This window comes from Pelophylax lessonae, assembly GCF_965119305.1.
Source record: "Pelophylax lessonae genome assembly, chromosome: 3".
NCBI classification, from domain to species: Eukaryota; Metazoa; Chordata; class Amphibia; order Anura; family Ranidae; genus Pelophylax; species Pelophylax lessonae.
The window spans coordinates 454,248,268-454,270,444 of record NC_138770.1 but is presented as its reverse complement, the minus strand read 5'-3'; the positions used below and the strand labels follow the sequence as shown (position 1 = coordinate 454,270,444).

Sequence of the window (22,177 nt, the reverse complement as noted above, 5' to 3'; positions counted from 1 at the left end):
GATTGGGCTCAGGTGGGTTTTTAGGGATGGCTGTTAGGGGGAGCCACTATTTAAAGTTTTTTTTTACCCCGATATAGATAAGGCATTAGGGTCAAAAACCTTTTTACCTTTACAACCACTTTATCCTCTGTTATAGCTAGCTGGCATACATTTCTGGCTTCATATGAGATTTATTCAGTTACCTTTATAAAAATGTGCTTTCTTTTTCTGTATTCTGCTTGTTTCATAGTTTAGCTTTCTAACTCAGGTGTCTATCTAGTAAACGAGCTCAGTTGCCATTCTTCTGCTGGTACTGGTAAAGGAAAAACTTGCTGAATACAGTTTTATAAAGGTGAACAGATGAGGAGGATAAGGACTTGCCATAGCACATCACACAATGTGATCGATTTACTAAAGGCGTAAACCCGGTTCATTTTGGAAAGGGTATCTTCATTTCTCAATGATGTTTTCGCTTAGCTTGTAAATGAGGTAAAGTTATGATACATTTAATCATGTGCAAGAAAAAATACAGTTTTTTTCTCTTGCATGTGATAGGGTAATTCCACCACATTCATTAAGGCAAGTAAAAATTCACTTGCAAAGTGAACAGGCTTTAGCCACTTAAGTAAATTACCCACAAAGGGTCAGATGCAGTGGGATCAGTGATTGATGCTGTGCTAAAGTTTGGGATTGTCCTGTGTGGGTACAGAATTAAAGGTGGTTAATTGTGGTGGTTCTCTCTTTACTTACCCTATTTATCGAATTTCTATAGGTTGAACTAGATGGACTTGTGTCTTTCTTGTCCTAACTATGTAACTTCCAAAAAATCCAGAGTAGAAATGTTTACTGAAGATCTGTCCTTATCCCTAGCTGTGCTGGATCCCTGAAGTCATGCAGCAGGATGGGCTAGTTGTTGGGGGAACTGTGTTTACACATTTGGAGAAGAGAGGTCTGTTCCCCAGTGGATCTTAACAGTCATCTAAAATGCACGATTGCTGTAGTTGTCTGGCAATAATCATGTTTATGTGTAGAAAAAAATCTTAATATTTGCCCAATGGATTCAATGCCCCTAAACATAACAAGTTATGGATTGAATAAAATGCTTTTGTACTGCAGCTTATGGACACATAAAATAACAGTATAACACTCATACTACTAAAGTGTAGCAATTTCTAGTTGCAGATACGATTCTGGGTGGACAATATAAATTAGAAACTCTTACTGTCATATTCTTGCAACAACTCAATAGCTGTAAGGAGGACTGCTTTGTGTTCTGGATTTTGGATGTTCAGTTCATCCAAATCATCTTCTTCCAGAAGTTTAAAAGTATCTAAATCTTCATATCCATTGAAGAGAAAGGTTGGCATGTGCTCCTAGAAATAAAGCAAGTAAGGTTTTTACCATCATTATTATTATAATACAGGATATATATAGTGCCATCAGTTTACACAGCGCTTTACAATGAGGGCAGACAGTACAGTTACAATACAATTCAATACAGGAGGAATTGGAGGGCCCTCGTTAGAGCTTAGAATCATATCTATCATTTAAAGTGGTAGTATACTCATTTTCTTTTACTTTTACCTACAGGTAAGCCTATAATAAGGCTTACCTGTAGGTACAATTAATATCTCATAAGCCTGCATGGTTTAGGAGATATTTGCCCTGCATGCAGCCGCTGACGCTAGTGGCGCATGCGCTCTGAAGGTCCGGCGGACCTTCAGAGTTCCTTGCCGGGCACTTGCTGGAAAGGGACTCCAGCGTGGGAGTGACGTCATCGCGGCTCCGGCCACTCACAGCGCCGGAGCCACCGAACCCGGAAGAGACGCCGAGGGAGCATGTCAGCTCCCACAGCGGTGTCCGGGGGTCCGTGTCGAGGCTTGTTTTAAGGTAAGTGTTTCATAATAAGCTAGTATGCGATGCATACTAGCTCATTATGCCTTTGTCTTGCAGGGTTTGTTTTTTTTTTTCCCGGCAGTATACAACCGCTATAATAAATGATACATATAATGGTAAATAAGAAATACAGCATATTAATATTTCAAATGTATTTACCCATCTGCTTCTATGCAGTTGCTCCCCTGACAGATGCCTATTGTTAGAAGAGCTCAGTTGCTCAAGTGACTCAAACCCTGCCCCCCTCTATGCGTTTAGCTTGCACAGGGTGAGCTAAAAATGGAGATAGCCACTATTTTAATATGACCAGGTATGGGCAGGATTTCACCAGCTGCTGGCAGGAAAGACTTACTGCACTAAACCAGTGAAATGTGTACTGTACTGTCCTAATCATTGGTATGTACTGCCATATACATAATTGCTGTTTGAGGGTGCAATCTGGGAAACACTATTAAGGATATTCTTATTCTTTAAGGTGACTGACTGTAAAATATAGGGATTTGTTATCTTCTTTAAGGGGAGGAATATATTTCCAGCATTTTTTTTAGCTATAGTCATTTAAAGATTTTTTTCCCCCCAAGTACACTAGCTATAATAACAAACTGATCTTTTATTTTAGTGTTCTAAAAGAAACTATCACAGATAACGGTAAGAATATAGAACAGGATTTGTTAATCGGTAAAATGTTAAAATTGATCAAGAATCCTAATACCTTTCCAAACTAGGGTTTATAGTTTTAGTATGCTGACAATTTAAATTGAAATAATCCTTCTTTAGAAAGAATTCTGAGTGTGCCTTTCAGTGCTCCTTATTTGTCAGCAGCATGAGTAATTGTCTGCAATGTTCTACAACAAACCAATATGCTCATGAAATCTGTACAGCCCATATGCACCAAATCATAATAAATAATCATACTGTAATACAAGCTGCTAAGCTATTCCATTAAATACACTCTGTAATGTAAGCAACTGATTTCATACTCTGTGGTTTTATTGCTGAGGTGAAACAGTTATTGTATAAATCTTGGTTTATACCTATAACCTCTATTACGTTGGGAGTTCAGTTTTTATGTAGGGAGTAAAAGAAAAATCACTTTTATTCCTTAATCATTTCAACACTGCGAATGTTTGCATATATTTTAGGACTTCACCCACACTTTGCTAGACCGAAAGCTTGGCTAGTCAGTGGGTGTTCTGAATGTGGGATATTTGGCGATATCTAAAGGGAAGCTATATTAGGGGAATATAAGTATATAAGTATTGGGGTACTAAAGATATCATAAACCAAAGTCACAGTTGTCCTGGGACCTATCATAAAAATGTGGAAGATTAAATATGCCCCCATCCTAATAATTAAAAAAGCTCTTCTATGTATGCTATCACAGACTTTGTCCTCCCCGCCAATGTAATCAGGGATAAAAAAAAAAATCGCTATTTTGTTTACAAGGGAGGGGGTCAGGGGTAGGGAAATGGCATTATTAGACTGAAAGGCAATATGGCAGTGCAATGTTCAATAACCTACAGAAAATATTTCTCAACTAATCAGACTGCAGTAATTGGAATGGGATTGGTTGTTATGGGTTACTACAGTCTATAACGTTATTGTTTAAGAGAAATGGAAACCTCTGTTCAAGGCTTATTAATAGAAACAATTTCACCCCTTAAAACAGAAGGTATGTATACTGACTCCACACTGGAGATGAGTCGAAAGACTTCTAATTATTGACTGCTTACAATCCGAATGGCATTTATGCTAGGTTTTAAAAAGCTTAGATGTCACATGATTGGGGCAATCTTTTTTTAGATGTAAATTGAAATGCTTGGTTTGTAACTTCCTTTTTGAAGGCAGATATTAAAAAAACATTAATGGAGCTATGTATACATTAATAAGTCATTAAAGAAAAATTCCACCATTTGCAACAAAAATAAAATAATACATGCACCCCATTTTTTCAAAAATGCAAAAATATGCATTTATTATATCTTGCATCTGAACCAAAAAAAAAAAAAAAATGTGAAAACTGTGATCCGTGGATCGCAGGTGCATTGCTCTGGCTCATGCAGATTCTTCCTTCAGCTCAGGTCCGTAAAGAAAAATATGCATGGTAAAGAAATTATTATTATTATTATGACTGCTAGCATTGGATGAAAAGAGGTATTAGGGGAAAAAAGGGGAATTTGTCTTTTTTTGTACATTCCATATCCTGGAGTACTGTACAGGACCACAGGCAACACATCATGGGTTTTAGGTGTGTACCTTCGGGTGATTGGACAAACTTTTGGGGATATGCTTCAGTCTTCAGTTTTGTAGCATGCAATGCAGAGTAAATCAAGGAAAAGAAGGAAAGGTGCCCTGTATGGTATTCCAAGATATGGGATTTACAGGCAACTAAATATCTTTTCATCTTAATTGTACAGTAAAGAACAGACAGACAACATATTCATACCGGAGGGCAACAACTTTGCAAACAAAACTGTGCCAACAGGCCCAAAGCACAACAGGGGTAAAAAAAATCCAAGTACAGAGAACCTTGCCGTCAAAGGCTGCATCTGCAGAAGATTGGATGTCCACCTAGTAAAATGCTAGCCATGCTGTTAAAACCAGACTGCAAAGTAGGATAGAGAACTTTGAGACAGCAGATCTGTCATGTTGGGAAGGGGCCAGGCCAGTCGGCTAGAAGTCGAAGTATGTCTGTATACCAGGTTCTTCTGGACCAATTTGGGGCAATTAGAATTACCTCTCTCCTCTATTTTGTGGAGAAGACGAGGCAGAATTCAAACTGAAGGGAAGGCATAGATCAGCCTGAACTGAAACCAGGGGATTATTAGGGCATCCACGGCCTGGGCTAGAGAACCCATGGTTCTGGCAACAAACAGAGGTAGCTTGTTGTTGAATTTAGAGGTGGAATTTGAATGTGATGCAGACTGCAGACAGATTCTGTCCACAGGAGAATCTAGTTTGCTTTCTTCAAGGCAGCCAGACTTCTCCCTTGATTGTTGATATTTTCCACTTTGGTGACAGTGTCTGATTGCACCCAGATTGGGTGCCCTTTCAGGAGGGGGGGGGAGTTCAGTGTTGCAGAGATAAGCTAACTGCTCTAAACTTTAGAATGCTGATGGAGAGTTTGTTTCCTCTCTTGACCATGTTTCCTCAACTGTCAAGGATTGAAACTCTCCTCCCCAGCCTTACAGACTTGCTTCTTTCCAGTTTTAGGGAAGGAAGAACTTCCCCAGTTTTAGAGCTGGGGTGCTAATCCACCAAGAAAAGGAGTTCTTGGATGGGTGGATAGGAGCATGGGTATGTCAAGTGAAAGAGCCTGCTTTTTTTCATGCCAACAAAATGTTTTGATGGGGGGAGTTCTTGAATGGAACTCAGCGAAAGGTACTGACTTGAAGAAGGCAATCATTAGGCCTAGAACTCTCATGGTGAATTTCCCTGTGGAATTTCTCTTGGATCTCAAGTTGTCGAGCATGACCTCTTAGAGAAAGAATTTTCTTTGTTGGAAGAACGACTTTTGATTGGGACGTTTCTAGGATCAGATGCAAGCAGGTGAATGGAAAGCTGGAGAGCAGACTTGAAATTTATCACCCGAAGGCCTGGAGCAGCTGAAATATCTTGCAGACATTTTCTGAGAGCTGCAAGGGAGATAAATCATTCAGGAGAATGAAACCTTGGTGAACACCCTGGGAGCAAAGGTTTCTATCTGCAGAATCTTTGAAAGGATGAACATCTTCAATAGGAACAGTGAGATGTATTTTAGAACAGAGACGGCAGGATCAACCACAGAAATAGGCGTTTCTTTGTAAACTCATTTTTTTTTACATGTAGGGCATGTAGAGATGGTGCATGCCAAGGCTTTTACAGAGAGGCAATGAGCTTTTCAATGCTAACAAGCATGTTGTGTGAAGCTCCCTCTTCAATATATTGACATTCTGGGGGAGAGAAATTATGTACAGCTTCCTCTATAATTGCCTCTATATCCTCTTCATTCCCTTATGTGTCTGCCTCCTCTAGGTCTGTTATTTTAGTATTTGATTTGGATGAGAAATTTGAGTAAGAAAAAGGAGAGGCTTTTCTGAGCCCTGGATAAAGATGGCTGTATTAAAGCAACAATCTGTTTGAGGAAATGTGACATAGTTGAATTCTGAGTTCATTAAAATGCTTTTACCGCATGGATGTGTATATATAGGGAAGTATAAAGATTTTCTAGATAAAGGTGAATTTTTGTATCCTGCAAATAAGAGTGAATGTAGTCCCTGTACTAATAAAGTAGATGTTCAGCTAAAAACTAACTCTAAATCTCTATCTTACCCTGTAAAGAAAAAAATCACTTTACATACATTTTCTGCTGCCGATCCGGTCTCACGCTGAGCTGTCAGCGGCGGCTTCTCTTTGTTGGCGTGTGCAGGAGAGGCAGTGACAACAGAAGCCCCATAGTAAGTCTATGGATGACGTCACTTCCCAGCCATTTCCCAGCTGTTTTCGGCTGTCATTTTTTACACAGCACCCGCAGCTGGAGATTGGACCGGATCGACTGCTAAAAAGGTATGTATAGCGATTTTTGCTTTACAGGGTTAGATAAATTAGTATTAGAATGTGGCTGCCAGTAGATTTAGAGTTAGTTTTTGGCTGAACTTTCACTTTAAGGCTTCAGAAAAGTGTCCAACCTTAAGATTGATGCGATCCAAAAGCTCTTCAACAGACTTTGGCTTTGGTGGACGTCCCTTACGCCGTCTCCTTGTTGGCCGCTTAGGTTTCTCTTCAACTTCATTGATCACATCCACATATATGAACTTGAAAGTGCCAACCTTGTTATTCAAAAGACCCATCCATGTGCCCATTGGAGGCTTGCTTATAATTTCAATGATGTCACCTTTCTGCAGTAAAGGAAATTGAGAGATGTGTTGTCAGAGATTAGTATCACACAACAATGCATCAACTGCAAAGTATGTCACAATGATTTACCTTGACGTACTGCTAAATAATTAAACACATTCTAATAAATGCCTCAAAGAAGTTTCTACTGTTCAAACAAATATAAATCACAATGTTACAGTCTGTATTCTACAGAACCTGTTGAATTTACATTAAAAGAGGCAGGAGTTCAACACAATGAGGATCTATGACGCCATAATGGGTTTCAATCTTCTTTAATCCAAAAGGCAGGTGGATATTCTTCCACAGCAATCAGCAACAGTCTTGAGCTCTACTATAACTTAGTTGTTGTAAGCCATATAACATAGTTGTCGTGGCCAAGAAAGACAGGAAACCTCTTTTCACTGTCAGTTGGTCTTTTAACCCTTCCGTCTCAAATGTTCTCACACATGACTCAAGAACGAATAAAACATCTTTCAAATGATTTTTAAAAGTGTTTCATCTAAACCCAATATGGTATTAAAGAAGAGTCTCCTGATATGGTTTTAAATGAAAGGATGCCATACACTGCTCGAATTTCATCCAATTCATGCAAAATCCACCTGGTTTGAGAAAACTTGATTGTTCAACTGACTTTTGTCAATGGAGTCAGATGGAAAATTGCATGAATGAAAGCACCTGCATCCAATCAGATGCAGACACTGTTTCGGTATTCTGCAGTAGCCGGCAGGGGACATTCTATCATATGCTGTTTAGCTTGGATTGAGGAACATGTGATATTTCTAACGAGTGTATGACAATCTTATTAAAATCTACTGGCCACTAGCAATTATTGACAGCCAAAGCTTGTCCGAAAGAGAGAGAATGGAAAACATTTAAACAATTTGGAAACCCTTGTTTAAATACTTTTTGTCAAAGAGGAAGGGATGGCATTATAATGGTTTCTGCATGTGCAGCTGGACCTCTACATGATATATGCAGACATATAAGGGTGGTCATGCTTGGAACTTGTGTTCAGAATATTTTTTTTTTCCTACACCAAACACTTAACCATACTAATTACTACTTCACAGAGTCCTACCCAGCTTAGCATCTATATATTTTTATACTTATTATTTAAACACCCTTTTCTAATTTTTCTATAAAAAAACAATGCATGCCTAGACTAATTATTGATTACGAAAAAGTCCTGAGAAATTCCAGTCTCTCTATTCTCCCAATAAATAGTATATTTAATGTATGTTAATAGTTAAAATATTTTACAAAATACTTTTATTTTAAATATATCTAAACCGAAAAACAAAAAACTGTACTGATGTTTCTTTTTTCTGGCTAAGAACATTCTCAGCAAGTACAGAAAACGTATATAAACAAGTGTTTCCAAACTAAATGTTTAGTTTTCTAAATGTTTTCCATTCTTTCTCTTGGACAATCTTTGGCTGGCAATAATCGCTAGTGCCCAGTAGATTTTAATAAGATTGCCTTCCTTGTCTGTGCTTTTTCTTTCCCATTCGCCTCCCAGGAGATCAGCCTATGGTGAAAACCTTGGCTCCTTCATAGATACAATGCGGTGAGGGAGCATTGCCACCCTATGTCAGGAAATGTGTTACTGTCAGGATCATCAGGTGTAAATAAAGGAGAAGAAAGCAAAATATAAAACTAATACATCCACCTTATCTAAGGACAGGTAAGCTGCAATATACAGTGGGTATAGAAAAGAACCAGCACCCCTTCAATATAATCACATTTTATTGCTTTGCAGGCTGAAATAAAGACAACGTTTTGGTTTTATTCAGCTGTATTTACGCAGCGCAACTTATAACATTGTGAAAGATATAACACCAACATGTCAGAAAAAAATAAATCAATAACAGAATCACTGATTTGGAAAAAGGATCACCCCCTCCTAAACTCAATCAGGTATAGCTAGTTACCTTCTCAATGGCTCACAAAGCCATTTGATTTACAACTGTGATCAGCTGTGGTCATTTTGATTATCTCAGTATGAAAAGAACTTTCCTGGAGTATTTCAGTCCCTGGTAGTACAACTGAAGCAAACAATTAACTATGGGTGGCAAGGCACTGTCAAAAGATTTCCGGGATAAAGTTGTGGACAGGCATCAGGTTAGAAGATGGATAAAAAAATAAAGTGTCAACATTTTTGTACAATGCCTATAAGCACAGTGAAGTCTATTATTAATAAGTGGAAGGTATTTGGTACAACACAGACCCTCCATGGATCAGGACTATGCTCCAAACTGGATTAAGGAGCCAAGAGGTAACTGGTTAGAGAGGCTACCAAGAGGCATACAGAAACTCTGAAGCAGTTGCAGGAATTTAGGACATTGTGTTCATGTGGTCATTGTGTTCATGTGACAACAATATCACAAATTCTCCACAAATGTGGCTTGTATGGGAGGGTTGCAAAAAAAAAAAAAAAAAAAAAAACACTTCTCAAGAAAGGCCACATGCAGTCACGACTGAGCTTTGTAAAAATGCACATTGAGGATTCTGAGGCCATATGGAAAAAGGTTTTATGGTCAGATGAGACTAAAATTTTATTATTTGGCCTCAACATAAAACATATGTCTGGTGGAAATCCAATACAGCTCACCATCCAAATAACACAATTCTTACAGTAAAGCATGGAGGTGGTAAAATCCTGTTATGAGAGGGTTTCTATGCAGCAGGGACTGGAACACTTGTCAGGATAGAAGGAAAAATAGATGGGGCAAAATAACATCACATTTTTGAGGAAAATCTGCTGCCCTCTGCCAGAAGGCAGGCAATGAGGACAAGCTTTACATTGCAACATGAAAATGACCAAAGCACACAACACAAATGACCACACAGTGGTTGAAGGAGAAAAAGGTGAATGTCCTTGCATGGATGTAGAATCTGTGGAATGACTTGGAGACTGCAGTCCACAGAGTGGGTAAATATTGCAAAATCTAGATGTGCAAAGTAAGTAGAGACATATCGAAAACAGACTAAAAGCTGTTAAAGCAAAAGGCGGTTCAATAAAATACTGACACAAGGGGTGATCCTTTTTCCAACTCAGCAAATCTGTTTTTGAATTTTATTTTTCGGACATGGTGTTCTATCTTTCACTTGGATGTTAGAAGTTGCACTGAGTAGATACAGCTGGATAAAACAAAAACTGTGTATGTCCTTATTTCAGGCTGCAAAACAACAAAATGTGATTTTAAAGGGGGAGGGGGATTTTTTATATCCACTATATTATATTCTGTTTTTAATTGACATACACTTTAAATCTGTAAATGAAAACACCAATTATATTGGATGAAACTAATTTTACCTTAGGCTCTTTTGTTAACAAATCTATTATTTTTTGGAGCATAGCATGGAAAATCTAGTACAATTAAAAACGACTTTACTTGACACTAAGTCCCCGTTCACACTAAAGCGACCTGTGAGGCGACCTGGTCGCCTCACAGGTCGCCGTAGGTCGCCTCCCATAGGGAAGCTGCGGACCCGTTCTAATAGGAGCGACACAAGTCGCTCCGACTTAGAAAAAGGGTCCGGAGCTTCTTTGGGGCGACCAGGAGGCAACCGCCATAGACTTCAATGTTATGAAGTCCGTGGCGGCCGCGACCTCGGAGGTCGCGGTGCGAGCAGCGCGCCGCGACCTCCGAGGTCGCGGTGCGAAGTAGCGTCGCTTGTATGTGAACGGGCCAAACAATTTTGTTTTTGGAGTTAGCTAATCAGGGGTACTCCAGAGCCATGCTTTGACTAAATAAAGTTAATTATTACAGCAGATACTGCCAGCTGATCTCCCAGGAGAGAGAAGGAGACGGCAATGACTGATTTCGATTTTTCCAGCAAAAAAATTGTGTTTTTCAAAGTAATTCCAGTGAAAATTGTGTGCATGCAAAAGACACAGCCACTGGATGATGCTTTAGCTGGATGATGAAGCTTCGCATTTTGTCATGGTACAATCAAAAACGTTAATGTATTTTATTGGGATTTTATGTGATAGACCAACACAAAGTGACACATAATTGTGAAGTGGAAGGAAAATGATAAATGATTTGCAACATTTTTTACAATTAAACATCTAAAAAGTGTGGCGTGCATTTGTATTCACCTCCCTTTACTCTGATACCCCTATCTAAAATATAGAGAAACCATTTGCCTTCAGAAGTCACCTAAATTAGTAAATAGAGGCCACCTGTGAGTAATTTATTCTCAGTATAAATACAGCTGTTCTGTGAAGCCCTCAGAGGATTGTTAAAAGTGAACAAACATCCTAATAAAGGTCAAGGAACACACCAGACAGGTCAAGGATAAAGTTGTAAAAAAATTTAAAGCAGGGTTAGGGGGGTTTAAAAAAATATCTCAAGCTTTGAAAATCTCACGGAGCACTGTTCAATCCATCATCCAAAAATGGAAAAAGTATGGCACAAATGCAAACCTACCAAGGAATGGCCGTCCACCTAAACTGACAGGTCGGGCAAGGAGAGCATTAATCAGAGAAGCGGCCAAGAGGCCCATGGTAACTCTGGAGGAGCTGCAGAGATCCACAGCTCAGATGGGAGAATCTGTCCACAGGAAATCTATTAGTTGTGCACCCCACAAATCTGGTCTTTATGAAAGAGTGGCAAGAAGAAAGCCATAAGAAGTCCTGTTTGCAGTTTGCGAGAAGCCATGTGGGGGACACAGCAAACATGTGAAAGAAGGTGCTCTGGTCAGATGAGACCAAAATTTAACTTTTTGGCCTCAAAGCAAAATGCTGTGTGTGGTGGAAATCTAACACTGCATATCACATTGAACATCACCCTGAACACACCATCCCCACCGTAAAACATAGTGGCGACAGCATCATGTTGTTGGGATGCTTTTCTTCAGCAGGGACATTTTCCTTCCACTTCACAAATATGTGCCACCTTGTGTTGGTCTATCACATAAAATCCCAATAAAATACATTTACATGTTTGCTTGTAACATTAAATAATTTGGAAAATTTCAAGCGGTATGAATACTTTTTCGAGGCATTGTAAGTGCACTCACCAACATGCTCAGTAAAACTTATTGGCAACATGATATAGGCGGAGGAGTTGCCCGCACCATATAACTATTCTTTAGGTTTGTCATATAAAAATATTCAATTTCACAATTAAAAACGGATTTCTACTTTAGTATCTATGAAAACACTTTTACTGTTATAATAATGTTTATCCTGAACCATTTTACATCTCTCTTTTAGTGTCGGTTCACACTAGGGCGACACGACTTCGGGCATGTTATGCTGTCGCCCGCGCACCACGACTTCGGCGCGGCTTGCAACGACTTCACATAATGGAAGTCAACGCAAGTCGGTCCGATGTCGTCCTGAAGTACTGCAGGAACCTTTTTCTAAGTCGGAGCGACTTGAGTCGCTCCTATTAGAACAGTTCCAATTGCACAGCAAGGTGCGCTTTCAATTTACGCAGCGCTTTACATATACATTGCACATTCACTTCAGTCCCTGCCCTCAAGGAGCTTACAATCTAAGGTCCCTAACTCACATTCATACATACATAGTAGGGCCAATTTTATACAGGATCCAATTAACCTACCAGCATGTCTTTGGAGTGTGGGAGGAAACCAGAATACCCGGAGGAAACCCACGCAGGCACAGGGAGAACATGCAAACTCCAGGCAGGTAGTGTCGTAGTTGGGATTCGAACCAGCGACCCTCTTGCTGCTAGGTGAAAGTGCCAACCACCACTGTGTACTTCCATGATTTTATTTAAAAAGCAGTCAGTGCACAAATCTCAACTATGTACATAATAAATAATTAGTAGAAAAGCAACACAAAAATGTCCATGCCAACCTTAAGTTTCAGGGAATCAGAGTCATAAGGGCTGGGGGTGAAATCTGTATGAACTTTGGCTCGGCCACAGAAAGGTCCTCTGTATGGCGGCTCCTCATCATCACCATCCTCAGACTTGACGCTCTCTCTGTTGCTGGCAGATGAGTCTGTTGTGCTGACAGTTTGGCCACCTGAAAAAACAGATCCACAACAAAATGAAGTATTGGACTGAAAACAATACTTATATATTGTGAACGTTTCTCTTCCAAACTGTATTGCTGCAATCCGTACACTGGAAACGATTTCGTTTTTCAGCTAGGAAGGGTAATGAGGATATTATGCAGGCCTTTTAACATACAAAATATAGTTAAGCTACTAAATGAAGATGGAAAGAATGTTAAATGACAACAGACAAACAATTAAGCAAGCACATGTAGAAAACCATCTGCAGAAACATTCTGTCTCTCAATTGATATTCTGTGCACTTTGTAAATAGAATCCTGTGACTAGAGTACATTTAGAGAGGTACAGTAGATGAAGGACTAGAATAGATCAATATCTGAAGAATACATATGCTTACTCATTGAACTTTGGCCACTCAAGGAACTTCGAAGACTTTCTACTGAGCCCCCAGCTTTGAGTTTTGGCTTATCGAGTGTGCTTATAGGGGGATGAGGAGATTCAGGAGAGCCAGGCATGCCATCTATGCTTGAATCCTAGAAAAATTCAATGGCAATATTAAGTTATACAATGTCCTAAATTTCAAAAATCATGTACATTACTTAAGATGTTAAATCCACTTAACATATGTATTTAGAATTATGAGAAATAAAAATCAGACAAACAGTATTTGTCAAAGGGTGACATTTCCTCTTTTAATTAAATAAAAAATAGTTGTAAAGATCTGATCCTCTTTTTTAAGAAGTTGTGTTTCAGGGTAAGCTCCTTCCTAAAACCATGTGCATGTGTGTACACCCCGTCTTAGGAAGTGCTGGTGTTAATAGAAAAATACACACTAGTGCCCAGGTCAACAGCCTTTTAGTAGAGGTCCCAGGAGTATAAAATGGTGGGTTTTGTAATTTTTAATGTCACACGATATTTGTGCAGACAAACACAATACCCAATATTTTTGTAAAATATAAAAGGTGGTGTTATCCCGAGTACATAGATATCTAATATGTCATGCTTTAAACTGTGCACGCTCGTGGAATGTCGCCAAACTACAATATTTAAAAATCTCTTTAGGCGACACTTTACAGTGTATCGGTTTAGAATTCCACAGGAGGGTTGGTGGTAGAATCATTGCTCTTGCTCAGACATTCGCTGCAATACTTCATGTGTGATGCCATTGCAGTTTATATATGCGCACAGTACCACGCGTGCATTCGTCTTCACGCGCAATCACAGGGAGGTCGGGGGCGCTTTTTTTTGGTACTTATTTTTTTGATCATTTTTATTGCGGTTACAAGGAATGTAAACATTCCTTTTGACAGCAACAGGCAGTGACAGGTACTTTTTATGGAGAGATCTGGGGTCTCTTGGAAGCCAGATGTCTCCTTTTGCCCCTAAAAGCATCTGATTCACAATTTTAAATGGCGCGTTTTACATCCAGGGAGACTGGAAGTGACAAAATACTCCTTGCTTATGGTTTCCTATGCCATAGATATAATCGGGACATTCTGCTCCTTGATCAAATCTATGGTAAGCCAGTGGAACCGTCGGCTTCATTCTGGGCTCCCTGGTGGGACATTAGAGTACGGAGAGGTACTGGTGACCCCTCCCACCACCTGTAAAAGGAATCCAGAGGCTAATTAGCTGCTACATTGGCTTTAAGAAAAAAGCAGATTGCCTCCTGAAAAAAAAACAATACCGAGTACCTGTAGTTGCAGGCATCATCCCGGTATACCATTTGAATGCCACAACATATATGTTAGGCAGTCTTCAAGTGGTAAGGAGACTCCCAACTGGTTGGAAGAAAGCAAAGGGGTACTTATGAGATGATTGTTTAGAACATTTAACAGCCTAATCAGTATGACTGTTGTTGACAGACTGATTAAAAGTGAATGCAGCAAAGCTACTTAGGGGGAGGGGGGCGCAGATAAAGAAAAACAGAGAAATAAAAAAGTGAAAATCGCATCAGTCTGGTTTCAAAGTATCAGTAATGCATTTCCAAGTTACATCTCAGTCACATACATCTGGATTGCTAAAGAAAACCTGTAAAAACTTGACATTACTAGCTCCATGTCTTGGATTCATAAAATGTTAAGAACAGAAACTACACTTTTAGCAGCAATAACAGCTTGCATATTTCTCTCAGCACCAAGGCACTTTATTAAGTCAAAGTCACTCATTGCTAGATTGGATACTGTAATAAACAATATAGAAATGTTTACTGCTGCTGCTGTGCTTTGCTAAGCTGAAAGCTAAATTGGAGTTTGTAACTTTGATAACATGATATAAGCAGACATGTGTTATTTATTTCAGCCAAGAGGGCTTTCAATATTGCACAGTAAACAGTTCACCAATTAATGGAAAGGACTATGCTGGAAGCAGCAGCAGTTACAACCTTCTGCTCCACACAGGATTGCACTAAATTAAAACATGCTCCGTTTTAAACTTTAAAAGTAAAATAACAAAAACCACAAAGTGTGGACTAATAATTTCATTAGGCTTCTTCTGTGCCCCCTGAACCACTCTGTAATTTCAGCACCTACGCCTACTGGCTACATTACAAATTAATATGTATGCAAAGCCAAAAACTTTTTTTGGATGTGTGGGGGGCGTGCTTAGAACCCCTGTCTAGTGATTACGGCTATGTAGGGCCTACTCGCATTCTGCCCTGCTGATGTTTAACAAGGAAGACAGTGAGAGAAAAATTGCTACAGGGCCGCAGACAAAAATAAAAAAATCTGGCAGGGGTTCTAGCCATACCCTACACTATTAAATAAAATAATTTTTTTTTTCGTCTGTGTTGCTGTTAGTTATTCTAACTTTCTGTTTGATAAAACTTTGTCAATGGGAGCGAAAGTGAGGGGTAGATTTTTCTAACAGAGCTCTAGACAGCAATAAAAACCCAATGGGGTTCTAGCTCTGCTCTGATCTATCCAAAACTGGAAAAAAAAAAAAAAATCTGTTTAACAAAAAAAAAAAATTCTACATATGGGAGCAGACTGGAGAAATATACTCCTTAATGGGAAAGTAAGAAAGCAATAAAAACTTGACAGAGGGCTTGTTCAGGGCTAGTGCACTGTGTTAACACATGCGGTTCTGGACGCATTTCTGCAGCACACTGCAACACAATGTGTATGTACATTACAATTAATGTAAGGCACCACAACAATCATACGCAACTCTCTGTGCTACAGCACATCACAGGGCATATGGTGTGTAATGGTGTATTCAATATTGTAGAATCTATTTTTCTTGCACTGAGGCAATTCAAAAAAGGAGTAGGCTGCACTAAAACAGCATGCCACAGTGCACAGGATAGTGTGCTGTGTTACATTAATTACTGCAGGATAAATGGGTCCTGATTCTTCCCTACTCAATCAAAAAAAAAAAAAAAATAGGGTTTGGCTTAAGTTCCACTTCCATACAAATCACACAATCTGGTGGATTGGTCAACGCCAAATCGCTTCTTTCTATCACACTTGCTCTATTTTGAAATTTCAATTACACAGAGTAAACTGCAGTTATTGAATTTAAAACGAAAGCAATCAGACTTGTCAGTCATTATTTACATGCTGGCCATTAAAAATAGGCTTGTTTAAACCTATTAAAATGCAGTGGGCTGGAGGTTCTTATTCAACACAAACTCAGCAGTATTACTGCAGACAAACGGTTTTGCTTAGGAAAATTACAATGAGCAGAAATAGCATCTTGTCATGTGCATGACGCCAAGACGAGTTCAGACAGGCCAAGTACATGGAACTTACGACTAGTCATAAAACTAGTTAAATGAAACCTGTAATTTGCATTCTGCAAGACTAGCGGCAAATGGATTTAATTTCTACAGTAGCAGCTGTCAGCTGGAAAACAGGAAACATTATGTGCTCTCTAAACCAAAATCTAAACCAAAATCTCCCCTTTAAGCATTGCCAACACCTAATCGGAACTGAAAACAGAGCATCAGAGGTCCAATGAATATTAAGGAGTCTAATAAGCAAGTTAATAGTCTACACTTGTTTGGTTTAACTGTTTATATATAGTGACAGTAGCAATGACAGTTCAGGGTCACACATGGTCATTTAGCCAGGGATAGGGTGACATAGTACTGTTCGCTGGCAGTCCCATAAATACAAATACTAGACTAAGTGTTCACCTTTACAGGAGGAGGGGAGGAATGTTCCTAGCAAAGCTTATCTCAAGCATGAGGAGCTTAAAAACTAGCAACAGGACCAGGTTTTCTAGACTATTTTCTTGACTTCACTGAAGTCGGTTGATTGGTGGGTGTCTGATGCACCTACATGCATAAGACTGGTTTTCTGATCTGGCTGAAAAAGCCCATGCTGCATGGCCTTCATATCATCTATGGCAAGCTTAAAACCTGCTGCCCTATTTGAAGCAACCTGGCAAGCCTGCATTGTGATATATGAGAAAGTCTGTCGGATAAAACTGTTGAGGTCTTGGATGATGTATCTACTTCTTCTTATGACAAATGGAAAATTCATGTGTTAACAATAGATATTGTTACAAATGGTGTTCGTATTACTGAGCATTATGACTGTCATAGCTGTATACCAGTTTATATCTAAAATTAAAACTGCTCCATGAAGGAATTGGGTTGTCCTGTGAAGCCAGAGAAATATGTTTGAAAACTACTACAGTCATCAAACATACAGCACAAATCTAATTCAGTAACCTACAGCATTCAATCACATTTCACTTTACAACTATTCTCATAATCGGTTAGTTGGCCTGCATACAGAATGCATTATTTGTTTACATATCAGGAAATACAGTGAAGCACACATATAGCTCAGTACACGTTAACGTCTATGCTTTTTTCAGCAGCTGCGTATTTGAAAAGGGTCAAGGACTTTTTCAAAGCAAAACGGTGCTGTTTTTGCTTTTTTGGTTTAATAGACGTCAATGGAGAAGCTGCAGAAAAGAATGTAGTGCATTTTTGCAGCGATTTGCTTTTTTTTATCTGCCCAACAACAAATTGGCCAAAAAAAGTAAAAAAAAAAGCAAAATGCAAATTGCAGCAAAATCGCGTGTGCAAAAACGCACAGCAAAAAGTACTGCAGAAATGGATCAAAAGCAAACTACATAGGTGTGAACAGAGCCTTATGCTGGCCATACACTTATAGATTTTTGGACAAATAATATCCATATAAAAACTCTTTGTACATTCGCTTAACGAAAGTGTTGTTTGAAGAAGTTTTTTAATCTGCTCCTTCAAATTTTTTCATCACTGCGGTCAAAACTGAACATCAATTTGACCCCACAAATTATTAGAAAACCGAACGAACGCTCTTAAAATGAAAATTTTTTTGAAGGAAGACATTGTTTTTGTATGGCCAGCATAAGTGAAAGCAGGCACAGATAGCTTTTATCAAACCACCTGCCTATTAGGGATGATCGAACTTTTGAAAAGTTCGGTTCGACCAGAACACCCGAACTTCACGAAAGTTCGGTTCGGATTTCAGAACCCCATTGAAATCAATGGGACCCGAACTTCTGTAATCAAAAAACACCATTTTTAAGCCCTAAAACCCAATAAATGCCCCTAAAAAGTGCCTAGGGTTCTGGGTCATGCCCCAGGGACTATTAATCACACAAAAAAAAGTTCTTAAAAATTGTCATTTTTGATAAAAAAGCCAATTATTGAAAAATTAAAAAAAAAAAAAAAAAGAGATTTTTTTGATTTTTACTTTGGATTTAGTATCTGGGGGGTCTAAAAGGTGTGCATGTGAAGTTTCAGCTCTGTAGCATGTCCAGAACCATGAAAAAAAAAAAGATAATTTTTCAGTAGAACAGGGATGTGGTTCGGGAGCCTCCTTTAACTTTAACACCTATATGATCTTTTTTTCTGGTTCTGGACATGCTACAGAGCTGAAACTTCACAGGTACACCTTTTAGACCCCCCAGACACAAAATCACACAAAAAAAGTTCTTAAAAATTGTCATTTTTGATAAAAAAGCCAATTATTGAAAAATTAAAAAAAAAAAAAAAAAAAGAGATTTTTTGATTTTTACTTTGGATTTAGTATCTGGGGGGTCTAAAAGGTGTGCATGTGAAGTTTCAGGTCTGTAGCATGTCCAGAACCCCCCAAAAATTAGCATTTTCTTATATTTTTTATTAGAACAGGAATACGGCTTCTCTACGGCGCTTTTTCTTGCATTTATCGGGCATTTTTGGAGGCAGGCATGACTTTTTTTGGATTTAGTGTCTGGGGGGTCTAAAAAGTGTACCTGTGAAGTTTCAGCTCTGTAGCATGTCCAGAACCAGAAAAAAAGATAATTTTTCAGTAGAGCAGGGATGGTGGGACCCCTCTTTTACACTTATATGATCTTTTTTTGGGGTTCTGGACATGCTACAGAGCTGAAACTTCACAGGTACACCTTTTAGACCCCCCAGACACAAAATCACACAAAAAAAGTTCTTAAAAATTGTCATTTTTGATAAAAAAGCCAATTATTGAAAAATTAAAAAAAAAAAAAAAAAAAAAAAAAAAAAGAGATTTTTTGATTTTTACTTTGGATTTAGTATCTGGGGGGTCTAAAAGGTGTGCATGTGAAGTTTCAGCTCTGTAGCATGTCCAGAACCAGAAAAAAAAGATCGTTTGTATTAGAAAACTTTAAGCACAGGAATATGGCTTCTCTGCTGTAACACCTTGCCGGTTTAATAGCAGGCATTTTTTTGGGTTCTTTGCAGTCAGGAAAAACATCTGAACTTGTGTATAGTAGTACTGTGCACAAGTTCTGATGTTTTGCCTGCCTCCAAAATTCCCCAAAAAATGCCAGCAAAAACACACCTGGGCATTTTTTTTTTTGACGCTAGCGTTTTTTTTTGGCATTTTTTGGGGTTCTTTTGAGGCAGGCAAAACATCTGAACATGTGTATAGGGGGGATATATAGACATATATGTCTGAATATATACCCCTAGACATATATAGGTGTGATAGTAGCAGAAATAAATGCTTGCGCTAATGAAATCATTTACAGTAATATATTTCTGCTACTATCACACCTATATATGTCTCGGGGTATATATTCAGACATATATGCCTATATATACACCCTATACACATGTTCAGATGTTTTGCCTGCCTCAAAAGAACCCCAAAAAATGCCAAAAAAAACGCTAGCGTCAAAAAAAAAAATGCCCAGGTGTGTTTTTGCTGGCATTTTTTGGGGGGTTTTGGAGGCAGGCAAAACATCAGAACTTGTGCACAGTACCACTATACACAAGTTCAGATGTTTTTCCTGACTGCAAAGAACCCAAAAAAATGCCTGCTATTAAACCGGCAAGGTGTTACAGCAGAGAAGCCATATTCCTGTGCTTAAAGTTTTCTAATACAAACGATCTTTTTTTTTCTGGTTCTGGACATGCTACAGACCTGAAACTTCACATGCACACCTTTTAGACCCCCCAGATACTAAATCCAAAGTAAAAATCAAAAAATCTCTTTTTTTTTTTTTTTTTTTTTTTTTTTTAATTTTTCAATAATTGGCTTTTTTATCAAAAATGACAATTTTTAAGAACTTTTTTTGTGTGATTTTGTGTCTGGGGGGTCTAAAAGGTGTACCTGTGAAGTTTCAGCTCTGTAGCATGTCCAGAACCCCAAAAAAAGATCATATAAGTGTAAAAGAGGGGTCCCACCATCCCTGCTCTACTGAAAAATTATCTTTTTTTCTGGTTCTGGACATGCTACAGAGCTGAAACTTCACAGGTACACTTTTTAGACCCCCCAGACACTAAATCCAAAAAAAGTCATGCCTGCCTCCAAAAATGCCCGATAAATGCAAGAAAAAGCGCCGTAGAGAAGCCGTATTCCTGTTCTAATAAAAATTATAAGAAAATGCTAATTTTTGGGGGGTTCTGGACATGCTACAGAGCTGAAACTTCACATGTACACTTTTTAGACCCCCCAGATACTAAATCCAAAGTAAAAATCAAAAAATCTCTTTTTTTTTTTTTTTTTTTTTTTTTTTTTAATTTTTCAATAATTGGCTTTTTTATCAAAAATGACAATTTTTAAGAACTTTTGTGTGATTTTGTGTCTGGGGGGTCTAAAAGGTGTACCTGTGAAGTTTCAGCTCTGTAGCATGTCCAGAACCATAAAAAAAAAGATCGTTTGTATTAGAAAACTTTAAGCACAGGAATATGGCTTCTCTGCTGTAACACCTTGCCGGTTTAATAGCAGGCATTTTTTTGGGTTCTTTGCAGTCAGGAAAAACATCTGAACTTGTGTATAGTGGTACTGTGCACAAGTTCTGATGTTTTGCCTGCCTCCAAAACCCCCCAAAAAATGCCAGCAAAAACACACCTGGGCATTTTTTTTTTAACGCTAGCGTTTTTTTTGGCATTTTTTGGGGTTCTTTTGAGGCAGGCAAAACATCTGAACTTGTGTATAGTGGTACTGTGCACAAGTTCTGATGTTTTGCCTGCCTCCAAAACCCCCCAAAAAATGCCAGCAAAAACACACCTGGGCATTTTTTTTTTTGACACTAGCGTTTTTTTGGCATTTTTTGGGGTTCTTTTGAGGCAGGCAAAACATCTGAACATGTGTATAGGGGGTATATATAGGCATATATGTCTGAATATATACCCCTAGACATATATAGGTGTGATAGTAGCAGAAATATATTACTGTAAATGATTTCATTAGCGCAAGCATTTATTTCTGCTACTATCACACCTATATATGTCTAGGGGTATATATTCAGACATATATGTCTATATATACCCCCTATACACATATTCAGATGTCATGTCTGACATCAAACATGTCCTCAAAAAAGCACTGGCAGTGGCAGCCCCTGCAGCATTAAAAAATGCTTGCTGGTGAGAAGCCACATTCCTGTTCCGAAGCAGAGAAATGATCATTTCTCTATAGCGGTCACCCTGCTATGGCAGGGTTTTGTCACCCTGCCATAGCAGTCACTGTCAGTTAACCCTACACTACACTACGGTCCCCTGACACTTAACACTTTCCCTACAGAAACTAAATTTTTGAAGCTAACTTAAGTGTAAAGGAGCACTCTAACTACACTAGATATCCCTTTCCTCACACTAAAAATAGCTAAATGACACTTTTAAAGTAAAATTAACAGAACTGCTTCCACTCTCTTCCATGTCCATTATAACAATGCTGGGAATATGGCGGGGGCGATCTTATATACTGGGGGGCGTATTCACTAATGATTGGTCTAGGGACCCCCTAGTCACTCCAATCACATTCCTAGCATTCTTCTGCCCCCTCAATTGGCTTTTGCTAATGGTTCTGGTCCAATCACGGGCTTTTAAAGCCCATTTCCTGAAGCATTGCATTTTGGGCGGTTCTGGTTGCCGAATTCCGAACTTTTTGGGCAAAAAGTTCTAAATTCGGCCGAACCTCGAACACCCAATGTTCGGGCCGAACCGATGGTGGACCCGAACCGTTC

At 38.8% G+C, this 22,177-nt stretch overlaps 1 protein-coding gene across 7 annotated transcripts in view; it reads right to left on the bottom strand.

The window, feature by feature from the left end:
* The window catches only part of SASH1 (SAM and SH3 domain containing 1), a 1,308,454-nt gene that overhangs the window by 56,485 nt on the left and 1,229,792 nt on the right, over positions 1 to 22,177 (bottom strand). For all 7 annotated transcript variants that reach the window (XM_082250123.1, XM_082250126.1, XM_082250128.1 and 4 more), the window contains 4 exons: positions 13,146 to 13,281; positions 12,587 to 12,756; positions 6,543 to 6,752; positions 1,202 to 1,352 (listed from right to left, as the gene is read on the bottom strand). In XM_082250123.1, coding sequence (XP_082106249.1) covers positions 1,202 to 1,352; positions 6,543 to 6,752; positions 12,587 to 12,756; positions 13,146 to 13,281 — 667 coding nt within the window. The remainder of the gene's footprint in view (positions 1 to 1,201; positions 1,353 to 6,542; positions 6,753 to 12,586; positions 12,757 to 13,145; positions 13,282 to 22,177) is intronic.